The sequence below is a fragment of the Bacillus rossius genome, chromosome 7 (assembly GCF_032445375.1).
Source record: "Bacillus rossius redtenbacheri isolate Brsri chromosome 7, Brsri_v3, whole genome shotgun sequence".
In the NCBI taxonomy this organism is placed as follows: Eukaryota; Metazoa; Arthropoda; class Insecta; order Phasmatodea; family Bacillidae; genus Bacillus; species Bacillus rossius.
Window position 1 is genome coordinate 67364941 of NC_086335.1, and position 13609 is coordinate 67378549.

Below are 13609 nucleotides of genomic sequence, written 5' to 3' on the forward strand. Positions count from 1 at the left end.
ACTGAAATGTCAATAGTAGAGCCACGTTTATTTCGCGGATTCACTGGGCAGCAAAGTAGATTTTTAAGCACGTGTACATCGCTTCGCGCTGATTGGACTACAGTGCCCTTGAAGACCCTGAGCCAGTTATAAACAAGGAGAAATGGCTAACCAACCACGTGTGACCCACCAACCTTGCCATCGACCAATGAGCAGTCCGAAAAGGGCTTGATGGTATTCTGGCAGTTTAATAGGGTTTAGGCCTCGTCATATTGGAATTTTTCAATATGCTTGCTATAGTTCTAATTTTTAACTGTTTATCCCAAGCATGTCAAGGCGTAACTCATCTCTCCCAGACCTCCTGTAACTTGTTGCAACCACATGTTTACCAACAGGCTCCAAGGCGCCATGGGGAAATAACTTATTATTAGAGACCTGAACAATTCGCGGGTTCATTTCGTGTTATGCTAAAATTCAATTAATTATACCTTAGTGCTGCTTCTGCCATTGGTTCACTATTAATCTGGAGGACTGAGGGCCAATTAGAGACCCATCACTCATAGAAGCGTCGAATCACAGGCCACACAATCGAGACGACTCACAAGTCAGCAGCCAATGAACAGTTGTCATTTGCCAGAGTGTGTAGAGGATATTGGAGTCTATCCAGAAAGTCATTGAACCCGCGAATTTTTCCGGTCTCTACTTATTATGTCATGATAATCTCACAGCACCTCACAAGTGCTGACTTCAACAAGTAACTGAAGCTAAGTTATATATCATGTAAAAAAAAAAATAGTACCGAAACTTCATCGTAAGCAGTGTCAAACTATTTTAAAATTGCCAAATTGGCGGGGCCTTAACGTCCCATAATTCTGCCCTGGAGCGAAATTAATCTTAGTGGTGATTGTGGCTCTAGTCTCTCGGCCAATCAAGCTGTGGCTTACAAAATATAGTAAAATGGGTATTTTCGGCTTTTAAAGATAATCTTCGGTCTCTCTGTAGGCCTACTGAAAATTAATCGATATTTCAAAGAATAATAGCTTTTACTTGTGCCGGGGGGAGGAGGGGGCAATTCTTCATCACTTTGATGTTCGTATGTTGTACACTACCCATATTTTGGCCTATATGCATGCAATAAGCAGAAAACTTTAAAATAAAAAGAAAATTTTTCATTTCATAGTAGTACATAGTTTTCATTTTCACGTTCATCAACTCCGTTTCAGTTACTATATTGCAAGCGCAAGCGCCCCTCCCCTCAAGTGCGGCGGGGATGTGGGTGGGGGGAGACTGGCCCCTCCGGGCTCTACGCCCATGGCTACAGAGCACTCTTAAGAGCCGCCGACGCCGCCGGCAGAGCGCAGCACTGACCTGGACAGCTCGGTGGCGGGCACCGCGGTCGAGTTGGCCATCTCGGCGAGCGACGTTGCCACACCGCCGCCTCGCAGCGTTGCCGCGTCCAGCCGCTGCTCAGCTGTGTCCGCCATGTTGCTGCCCGTCATGCTGGCGGCGGGCCGACGACTGTGGACAAACACGGCGGTCACGACCTCCGACCTCTCTGGCGCCACGTTGCCGCGCCGCTGCAGCGCGGTTTTGCCGCGTCCACCCTGACAACACGGCGGTCACGTGAGTCGCTGCCCAGCTGTGTGCGTCGTGTGAACGCTTAATTACAACAGCCCGTCGCGTCCGTCCGTCCGTCATCTGTCCGTCCGTCCGCCATCCATTTGTCCGTCATGATATTTTTTTTTTCCAATTATACGCTGACAACTGTTGAGAAAACTTAAATTTTATGGGCAAAAATTCTCTTATGTAGTTATATTAGTTAAACAATCATGTAAACTGAGCACTTGTAACTAGGGGCAGGCACATTTCGCGAAAAAATCTGAACACCTTTTAGACTGCAACAAGGTATATACCCACACCAGCGGTTTCTTCCTGCTGATTGGCGGCCGTCTGCGAGAGAAGTCGTTGCCTTATCTGACCGAGCCAGTCGGGACGCGTTTGCTTCCGCACTGAATCACTGTGGTTGGTGTTGTAACAATCGACATGTACTTGAAAGAAACTCACCCAATCACGAAATACGGACGATGCTACAGTTTTTTGACTTTCAGTTAGTCCCGGAATATTTTCGCGATATGTGCATGCCCCTAATTATAACTCAATAAACTCAATTTTTTTTTAAATTTATAACTTGTATTTATTTTGACATTTCCAGAAACTGAGAGATAAGGAGCGAACCACTGTCGAGCCTGGCTCCAGTGAGGAGTGCGAACTGTGGACTGGACAGATACTCAGTGATTTGTGAACAGACACTAAGCGTGGTGATTTAATTGGTAATGCAAATATTACTAGAAAATAAATGTATAAAAATTGATTAATCTATCCTCACGAACCCGTTTTCCCCACTCTTAACTGTACGAAGATAAAATTTTATTTAAAAGATGTTCATGGACATACGCCATTGATGGTTTAAACTGTGTGTCATAGAGTACCACTAGAATGAATAAGAAAGATGAACACACAAAACACACAGAAAACCAGCCGAATTCAAGCGATTTCAAATGTTAAACAGAACAGAAAAGAATTCCATAGAACGATAGTGAGAAAAAAATCACAGCACAAACAAACAGTGGCCTGACAACGAGACAGTAGTAAGAAAAACAACGATTTCGATATATCGACTTCGAAATATATATCGATTTCAATATCAATATATATATTTCGAAATATATCGATTATATATCATTGTATCTATTTCGATATATATCGATATAGCTATTTCGACATATATCGATATAACTATTTCTATATATATCTATTTCGATATATATCGATACATCTTTTCTATGTATATCGACACATCATATTACTATTTCGATATATTGATTCGATATATATAGATGCAGATATATATAGATTTTTATGTATATCGTTATATAGATTTAGATGTATATAGATGTATCGATTTCGATGTATATCAATTTCTATGTATATCGATATATCGATTTCGTTATATATATATATAGAGATTTCGATATATTTAGATATATCGATTACGACAAATACATAGGACAACACAGCGACAGACAGACAAACACGACGATGATAAAAACCAGATAATCCAGGCAATACAACAACACAGAGACGCACGGGAGACCCAGCGACAGACCCAGACAATATTCTGGACAACACAACCCGACGGCACAGACTAACGCAACAGGCTTGCTAACACAAAACAGTTGCGACGATTCACGGTTTCGGCTGAATTTCTAACAGTTCTCTTTCATTCTTGTAGTTTCTCTACGACATATAGTTAAAATCAGCAAGGGCGTATTCCAACGAATATATTTTTAAAAAAGTTCCTCCATTGCAAGAATCATTCAAAGAACGTAACCTAAAATTTGTTTCTCGGCTCGGATTTTTCGTATAGTTCGAGTGCCGCCAAACTGGAAACAGTTTAGGTTAATCTATTGCAGCCATTAGATTTGTTTTTGTGTTCACAGACCTGCACAAGATACTGGATAAGCCGAGGACTTCTCTCTAACCCTCCCCCCTCCCCCCCACCGCTAACGCATGATAACCTTGTATGGCTAATTATTTATGCTCGCCAGTTTGTCTCTGACAAACTTCACTTCCGTAATTAATGGGAGTTCATCTAATGAACCCCTGGCTGTTGACGCGCGGTGTTAAAACTGGCATTTGTCAGACGAGGGTGAGAGGAGGCGAGGTTCAAACATGGGTGGGGAGAGGGGGGAAGAGATGAATAAAGGCGTGAATGGTTATTCAACGCTCTACAGTTTGATATCCGCTCGCTTCATACGAGGGCAATGTACCCTGATTTCAAACCATGCGCAAAGATTTAGAGGAAGTGTTCGCACATAAAACTGGAAATGCTTTTTTTTTTTTTTTTTTTTTTTTTTTTTTTTTTTTTTTTTTTTTTTTTTTTTTTTTTTCGTTTTCCAATTCCCGAATTCCGATCGCATTCGAGAAATTTCTTCTGCGTCCTCACGTAGATTAAAAACTCTCTATAACTCATTCCAGCTAACATTAAGTTTTTTTTTTTACTCGGCTTGTGACAGCCACGCCTGTCAAAAATTGCACAATACTTAATTTAAACCTATCCACTTTCACACATGTATTCAGGCTTACAACATATTTGGGCTAAAAATGTTCACAATAAAACGTATTAGTGTGAATTGAAAAATAAAGGCGTGCGAGTCTTTCAATACCTACCAGAGATGTTTTAACATAGGAACCTCAGGACCGAGAAAAATTCATGTAATCTCATGTTGCAAATACATTTGCAATACAAAACTCGGACACCAAATTTAACGCAGAACTCTTTAAAATAATGCCGAGTGTGACAAATTTTTCTACTAAATTTCTGGACGCGAATCACAAGTAGTTTCCGCTCCCGCCGCTAGAATCCGTTGCCGGAGCAGCTACGTCGACCATAGAATCATTCGTTTTGCAGCGCGAAATTGTAAACTATATGATGAAACGGCTGCAATAAAAGAAAAAAAACTTGAAAAAAAAAACCTAATTCCCGGCTTTGGACCTGATTTCCGACAAGGAATTTTTTCATTAAAAATACTGCCCATCTTGTTAAAATTCACAAAACAGTTAATACCTAGGGCCATACGTATTTCGCGAAAAGATTCCGAGATTAGTTATAAGTTAAAACACTGTAGCATCGTCTGTGTTTCGTGATTGGGCGAATTTATTTCAGGCGCATGTCAATTGTTACAACACCAATCGCAGTAGTAGTTCAGTGCGGAAGCAAACGCGTCCTGAGTGGCTCAGCCAAATAAGGAATTGACTTCTCCCGCAGACGGCCGCCAATCACAAGGGAGAAATAACTGGTGCGGGTATAGCTTGTTGCAGTCTAATAGGCGTTAAGATTTATTCGCCAAAAATGCCTGGCCCTATTAATACCATAAAGTTTCCCTTTGGCTTTGTGAACTTTGGTTCGCGCCTTCCGCCACAGATGGCAGCGCCGTGATTACACATTTCCGTTCCAGATGCCGTAAACCCGAGAGCTAAGATGTTACACATCAAAGATGCTAATCGGAGCGAAGATTGAACCGACGCGGCGTGACAAACGATCCGCGCCCACCAGCCAGTGTTGAGTGTGCGCGCGCCAAGGCGTGGGACCAGTCAGTGGGGTGGGGGTAAGGGGAGGAGCGAGGTTAATAGGTCGTGCGAGCTGGCTTATTGGTGGCTTCCTCTCAGCTGCCAGCCTCACAAACACCCTCCAATGGGAGCCCTGACCTTCCACCGCGCGCCAAAGGCGTCCTCCACATGGGAATGTTTCTGCTCGCCCACTCTTACGAGTTACAGTACATTCACTGCTTTTTCAATTAAGAATACGCCTCGGATTAACCAAGAGTTATTAGTTAAATTACGTAATGTGAAAGGAAGAACAGTGCTCAAAGCTCGGTCAAGCGCCATGTTGATTTTTTTTTCATCATTCCTTAACGCCAAGCCACACTGTCAAAATTTCCGCTTTCAACACCTTCCAATACGTCGTGTCAAATAAATTTTGTTGGGTTGTGACGTCACCGAAAACGACATTACGACAGCCATGTTTGTTTGACAAGTTGGGTGACTTCAGTTTCCATCAAATATTTTGCACGTAGGACAGGTTATAAAATAAGTTCGACGTGGGATGCGATCGGCCAATAGAAATCGTGCCCCGGCGAAAACGGAAATTACATCCGTTTCTGTCCCAACAATTTTTTAAAATGGCGAAGAGCAGATGGCCAATTAAAGAGGTTAAAAAAGTTAACTGAAAATAACTGTAACATGATTGTCGTAAGCAAAAACATTTCATGCGTAAAAATTAAATTTGGTTTCTATAACTTTAAAAAAATCTCTTCAAATTAATGTTATTATATAACGAATATTATTGTGATTTAAAGTTACTCATGTTCGAAAATTTTTAAAATGCACAACCATAATAACTAGGTAAAATATTTCGTTCAGCGATGTGATGCATTTGATGCAGAAAATTGAAAGTCATTTTCCGTCAAATACTACCCCTCCAACTGTATTGTCAAATATATTGGAGACAAATATATTTAACAGTGTGACAGGGCTATTTCTAAAATGGCTATTTCTAAAATTGAATTGGATACCCCCATTTCACCTGTTGTTCTGCCACAAATATTTTCAACAGGTATTTACTTAGCATAATATCGTGGCAAGTGATTGTAATTACGAAGACTTGTTCGACATTTTACGCCCTTTATATTACAATAATTAAATATGTGTTGAAAATATTTCAGTCAGAACAACAAATGAAAGGGAGGTAAGGCGTTAAAATTCTAGAAATAGCCCTTACATAAAATTAATGACGAGGGGGAAAAAAACGAAATATACAACATGTCGTGTGATACCGAGCCTTAAGAAATTTTTAAAATGTTTGTCAATACTTCAATATCATTTCTGTAAGTTAGCTGGATAAATTATAAGCAATTTACTTGGCAAGTTTAAGGAGAAAAATTTTAATGGTGTGCTAGAAAGAGGAAAATCAAAATTTCTTGAATTTTTTTTTTTTCAAAATAAATACTTTTCAATTTATAAACACACAAAACCGGCAGACTACTTAGGTGCACAGCTTGAAGTTAAACGAAACACAGACATACTTAAAATATATACTACACGCATCCACGCCTTACCTACCTATAGCGGAGGTGGTTCGAAAAAAAAGAAAGAAGAAAGTCTTGGAAAATATATGTATTTTTATGTGAAAATTCTTAACAGCTGGTAGGGTAGGTCGAGACGAAACTCATCAGAGAGTAACGGAAATTGCAACGCACAGGAGTAAGGCACCTGATGAAGATGGAGAGAGGGATTATTGAGCGCCCCACTCCTCACTCTCGCATCAAGCGTTAGTGAAGCGAAGCTACAATGCTGTAATTTAGTTTACACTGGAAACAACGAGTTGTCTCTCTAAAAATACTACTAAATGCAGTTAGAATTGCAATCATATGTATAGACATTTTCCATGTGTTGGTGTGTTTTAATACTTTGTTGTTTAGTTTTATCGTTAAAGTGAATTATTGAAATGTTTTGTTTCATCATCCAAGTGGATTAATAAAGTGCGAAGTTTCACTTCTTCCTTTTTTTTTACTGTCCTGGGTTCGAGGTCAGCTTGGCCAGCCAGCGCTGGCGCAGACAGAACGAATGGCCGAATCGGAATGAATAAATAGCGTTGTAAAAAAAACGATAACCCCGCAAGATTTACAACCAATGAAATTAAAAAATACTCCGTCGCAGATTTCGGTCACAGGTCGCGTGATATACGCAGTCCGTTTATAGCCTCGAATACTTCATGGAAATGGTTACGGGACCAGAAAGGTTGTGTTCATATAGCCCTAGTGCTTCAGAGTGAATATAGGGGCAGTGTGCTGTGCTGGCTGGGCGGTAGGGAATATTTGATGTCAACACCTATGTGTGGTGTGTTGGCAAACATGTGACACGTTACAGAAGAAACTGTCAGCATGAACTGTTTATTACAGCGACCCACGATAAGCAAAACTAGTTACGTGTATGTATGTAAAAAATAATAAATGAAACACAAATAACCACGGGTTTCACTTCAAAACTTTTCGGATAGTTCTCTTGGTTTTTGCTGACGGGTCACGAAATTTTTCAACCAGAAAACCGAGCTGTGAAAGGTCGCGCAAATGACTATAATTATGAACTCTTGCGTGAATTTTTTACAGTTACAAAATGGTATTCAGTCAATGTCTGCACAGAAAAAAATATTGTCTGTATTTTTACGGGCCCCTTCTGTTCGGGGTGTGTGTGCGTGTTAGTGAGGTGGGATGATTTTGACTCAACTCTGCATTAGAATACGCGCCTTTTGTTATGCACATGTGTCACACCTGTGACAGGTAAACATATAAGTAAAAATATAGATAGGCAAAAACATAGATATTTAATATTTTCATTGCTATAGAGTGACATATAGAGATATACAGATAGAGAGAGAGATAAATGTAGACAGAGATATGGAGATATACATAGCGACGTAGGGAATAATAGAGAGAGATAAGAGAATGGTTTTTGACGTGATAACGTCTTATAAATCGATGAACGCCGGCTGCACGCACAAAAAATTGTCACGTTCCGCCTGAGCCAAGCGTGCAAGAACCGGTCAACCACCGTGCGAGAAAATATTCTATAATATCAAACAGATTAAGGCGGGCTTTTTAACTAATCGTTCGTGATTATATTTTTAAAAAAAATATTTAAATTAAATTTGCAAAAACTGTAAATAATATTTTAAAATTTAAAAAAAAAGTATGCAATTTTTCATCAATGTTTTCTTATTACGTTGCCACGTAAAATTATCGTCCGTAAACCGACTTTACAGACAAATTAAAAAACAAAATTAATAGCGGCATTGTAACGCACGCCGGGCATTATTTAGCCAGCGTTTGAATAAAATGCGTGGTCTCGCTCGTGCTCACGTGCCTACAGAAGTCGCCCGGGCTGCACGACGCGCACGATGCGCCCGGGAGTGTAAAATGGAACGCGGCCCGGGAGGCGCCGTGATGCTGTGATGCCGTGATGGACGCACCGGTCCCTCTGGAGTCTGGAGCGACAGGCGGCGCCAGAGCCTGCTTCACACGTCTGCGCCTGCGCGTGGCTGCACCTCAGTCCTCGAACTGCACCAGCGTCGACAATCAGACCATTCTGAGCCAAGTCATTAAACATGGTCGAATCGATTGGCTATAAACTAATAATCTGAATGACCGTACTACTGGAGAGAACTACGAAATTCGCGTCTACAATCAAGTAATAATCATGATATTTTTTTTAAAAAATTTAAGAAGTTCTCAATGTTTTGTAAAACTTAACGCTGATTCGGACTGCATTTCAAAAATCGGCTGTGTTTATTATTTAAAAAATTCCTAGTGTGTTTGGAAAACCTATTAGAGATTTAGATAAATAACATTCATTCAGTTATAGTGATAAGCTCTTTTCACTGTCGTAAAAAAAAAAAACAGTTTTTAAACACGAATACAGAAACAGAACTAACATTCCACCCTCTCAGCACATTATTAAATGTTTTTGACGTGATAAACGTCTTTTAAATCGATGAACGCCGACTGCACGCACGGAAAAAGCATGAGACATTGTCACGTTCCGCCTGAGCCGAGCGTGCAAGAACCGGCCAACCAACGTGCGAGAAAATCTTCTATGATATCAAACAGGTTAAAGCGGGTATTTTTGAACTAATTGTTCGTGATTATATTTAAACAAAATTATTTAAATTAAATTTGCAAAAAAAAACTGTAAATAATATTTGAAAATTAAAAAAAAAAAGTATGCAATTTTTTCATCAATGTTTTCTTATGACGTTATCACGAAAAATTATCGTCCGTAAACCGACTTTACAGACAACCCCCCCCCCCTTTTTTTTTTTAGTAAACAGGCACTACTTGGATATATGTCTTCAGTAGTTTTCAAACCGAAGCCCCGCGCACCACAGAACGTAGGAGGGGGGTCGGTGGGCAGACCGGCCGACCCCGGCGCGCTCAGGTCCCGTGTGAACCCCGCTCTGGCGCGCGACGAGCGGCGAGAGCGCAGAGTGCTTCCTCCCGCGATAGCGCGCACATCTGCCGGGATGACCGCACAGCCGCGCCTGTGTGGCCCGCGCCGCGCTGTTGCCAGACTTACCCGCCACCCGCGCAGGTCCGCTCCAGCACGCAGCTGTGCTTGCCCCAATTCAGAGGGAGAGAAATATTCAACTATATTCACTTGGCATGGTCATAGGGACCGGAAAAATTCGCGGGTTCGATGACCTGCGGGATGAACTCCATAGTTATACGTACACTCGGTCAAATGCCACCCACTCATTGGCTGCTGTCTTGTGAGACGTCCCAACGTAGCAGCCTGTGATTCGATAAAGCTTTTGTTGGGTAGTTTCCCATTGGCCCAGCGTCATCCAGGTGAGTTGTGAGCCAATAGCAGAGGCAGCACTGAGATATAACTATTTGTATTTTAGCCTATCGCGAAATGAATTCGCGAATTTTTCCGCCCTCTAAATATTATGTGAATTATTCTCAAATATTCACATTTTCAGATATTTCTGCGTGCTTAAAAACAATGTTTACAGTGCTAAAGATACTTTGACAGATCGTAACTCAACGTGCAAAAAAAAATTGTATATGCGATCAATTTGAGTTAGCGCAACAATTGTTTACAAAAAAACTTCTTTTTTTTAAATCTGCTAATGGCATAAGAGATTTTGCAACGAGGAGTTAACGCGAAATGTCACATATGTATGATAAATACACGTGGACATGCGATCTTTTTGCACTCTTGAGTTCAATCCGTTCAAAGCCGGGTTCGTAACACATTTAAGCACTGTTCAAAATATAACGAACAAGATTAAAATTATTGGAAAAAAATTATAAATAAGAGTATTTCCTAGCAAGAAGTAAAAATAACAGCAAGGCCACTGTCAGGAAGACTGGCCACGTTCAGCAATGTTCCACACAGATGCAGTGGTACCAACCAAGGTGAGGCTAGTTCACAACTAGTTCACAGCTTCCTTTTTCCCCCGCTCGCTGGCTGTGAAGTGCGTGTAATTAAACGTCGGTGTCATCCACACCCCTCCGTATTCCCACCCCTCTCACACCCTTCCGTGTTCACCCCTCAACCAGACCGGCACAAGACGAGCGCTCGGCATGCCGGGTAGTTCCCGGGAACAAAAACTACATCTCCCTCGCCTGGGGGAAAAGCCCTTCCCCCCGTCTATGCACTGCAAGGCAACACCCCGTACATTCTTTATACGACCGAAGAAATGGGAAATTATGATTTAATACAATTTTTTTTTACATAGTAAATTGCAGTTTTGCACTGTTTGTCATGGGAAAAAAATCAATACTGCAAAATTAGAAATAAAAATTAAAAAAAAAAGCTCGGAGAACAAAGCCTAAATCAGCTCATGTCAAACAGATAAACCCAACGACGAACCTAAACAGGTATTATTGACAACACAACGACGATAGCACAGACGAACACATTAAAACTAAAAAAAAAAAAAAAAAAAAAAATCAGACAGCACAAGAATTCCGTAGACGGAAATTAGTCGTGGAAAAAAAAATTGGTTGTCTGTAAAGTCGGTTTACGGACGATAGTTTAACGTGACGTCATAACAAAACATTGATGAAATGATTTCATACTTTTATGAATAAAATTGAATCATTTTTATTTTAATAATAAAAGAATAAATACTTGAAATTATACCAGTAATCAGATTTTTAAAATGCAAGAATAATTAACCTTTATTGCCGAAATTGTTGTTGTAATAAGCAATGAAAACCACATTAACTTTTCACTTCACTTTATAAACAGTCGAGTGGAAGAGAGATAGATGCGGCGCAAGCGTACAATGAGCTTAACGGGACACAGCGTAATGGAACAATGTGCGTAACGGGACACTTTTTCGTTCGTGCAGCCGGCGTTCATCGATTTATTAGACGTTGTCACGTCAAAAAAGTAAAAACAGCACAAGGGAACACAGTGGGCTGTGACAGCGACGAGGCAGTTTCAGCAATTACAGCAGATGCCGACAGCCAACAAAATCTGGACAACGCAGCAAACATGCGAACACGTCGACGACAGCACCGTCGAACACAGCATGTTTCCCTACGAAAAAAACAGTTGCGACGTTTCGGGAACTGGCATCTTTTCCCGTCATCGGGCACAAACAGACCGATGACCTCCGTACACTCTGTTCGAGATAAGGTGTCTCTTTACAGACGGCCGCCACAGTGAACACTCATTAGGATTTTGACACACCAGCATTTATTGTAGTGTGATAAATTAAACGAACACACAGAAATAATTATTTCGTTTAATTCTACAGTAATTTTGTTACGAGGCTGCTAGGAAAGAGGCCGGCCAGTCAGCCACATGCAGGAAGTACCCTGCTTCCTGGAGGGTCACGACACACCTACACTGTAACAACTATTTATGTAACATTACATATGTTTGTAAATTAGTATACTAACATGAAAACAAATGTATTACTACAAAATAGCGTTCGCAGTAATAGTGGGCATTTATTTATGCTCTGTGTTGCCCCAGTACCTACAATAGTTAAAAATTATTTGTAAAACCGTTCCCTGAATAGCTTTCCAGTATCAACTGCGCACATAAATAAGCATTATACAACAACATAAAGTCCAGTTATTGAATATTCGATTATATTTTCCATGTTTTTTTCAATCATGCCTGATTAAAACATCAATTAAAATATTAAATTGTTTCGTAAGAAATACTCAGTATTATCATTAAAAACGAATTTCATATGTGCGTCAGTAATCATAGCTAAGTGTTGTACAAAGTTACAATATCTTTCTTGCAGTATTTCTAGGGACTGGAAAATTTTGCGATTTCAATGACCTCTAGGATAGACTCCACGATCCTATAGGTGCTTGGATAAATAACAGCTACTGATTGGCTACTTACTCATGACACTTGTTAACCGGGATGCTCGTGATTCGATACTTCTTTTGTCGAGGGTTTTTCATTGGCTTATAGTCCTTCGGGTAAATTTTGGCAATCACTAAAGCAGCGTGAATTTAAACGATTTTGGATTCTAGCTTATCGCTAAATCAATCCGCGAATTTTTCCAGTCTCTAAGTTTTACAAACTATTTCTTAGCGGAATGGTTTACCAAGGAATTTTTTTTTGTAAAAGTACGTAATATTTTATTTCTTCCTGTGCAGCGCCCATGCCTCCCCTGCACGGACCCCCGTCAGCGCGGCTCAGCTTCCCGGAGTGTCAGTCGGAGCACTCTGATGACGCGACACCTCGCAGGGCCGCGAGGAACGCCGGCAGGTGCATGAGGGCGCAAAAATTATATTAAAAAAAAATCTACAATGTTGGTACACATACAGACTGTTCACACTAATGTTTAATTTCCATGTTGAATTGTTTTAAATTATTAATTTTTTTTTTAGAAATACTCTGAAATAAATTAAGAACATCCAGTCCCCACAGTTGGCCTGGTTTTCCCTCCACTTTATTTTTTTATTTTTCAAAAGAAATCTAATTGTACAAAAGGATATAGATTAAAAAAAATTAAACACGCAAAAAAAAAACACAAAAATATAAACAGGATGTTTGGAGTAATTAAACAAGTCGTTGTTTACTTTCGTCTTTAAAAAAACACAAATCTATGGACCTCAATATTAATGACGTTTCTCCTCGGAATTACTTATTATCAATTAGATTTACACGATTTTTCCCGATTTTCCAGTAAATTCCCTGATTTCCTTGACTTTCCAGAATGTTTTCACCCAGACACAATAAAAAAAATCTTTGGTAACAGTAATGAAACAAAAAAAAAAATGTGACTCGAAAATACAATAACCCGACGTCCATAAAGTACTAGGTCTCCGTGCATAACCACGTGACCTAGCTACGACACTCCCGTTGTTTTTTTCTGCCTTCTGTTCAGGGAAACTGAAATTGCTCGCTCGTAAATCACGCCCTGCGCAAGTAACAACCACGCTGCCGAGACGCGCGAAACTCCGTCTTTGGCGCCGATATTCGTCGGAAGGAAACCCATTTCACCGAGCCAACCCTCTTCCGCCCGGTATTA

General features: G+C 40.4%; 1 protein-coding gene across 7 annotated transcripts in view; it reads right to left on the reverse strand.

Moving 5' to 3' along the window:
- Positions 1-13609, reverse strand: part of LOC134534274 (G-protein coupled receptor moody-like) — a 120845-nt gene that overhangs the window by 50250 nt on the left and 56986 nt on the right. For 5 of the 7 annotated variants that reach the window (XM_063372585.1, XM_063372582.1, XM_063372584.1 and 2 more), the window contains exon 2: positions 1348-1497. In XM_063372585.1, the coding sequence (XP_063228655.1) occupies positions 1348-1478 (131 nt within the window). In that variant the 5' untranslated portion in view covers positions 1479-1497. Of the gene's footprint in view, positions 1-1347; positions 1498-12679; positions 12857-13609 lie in introns of those variants that run through there. The other 2 variants (XM_063372580.1, XM_063372579.1) reach the window with 2 other exon arrangements.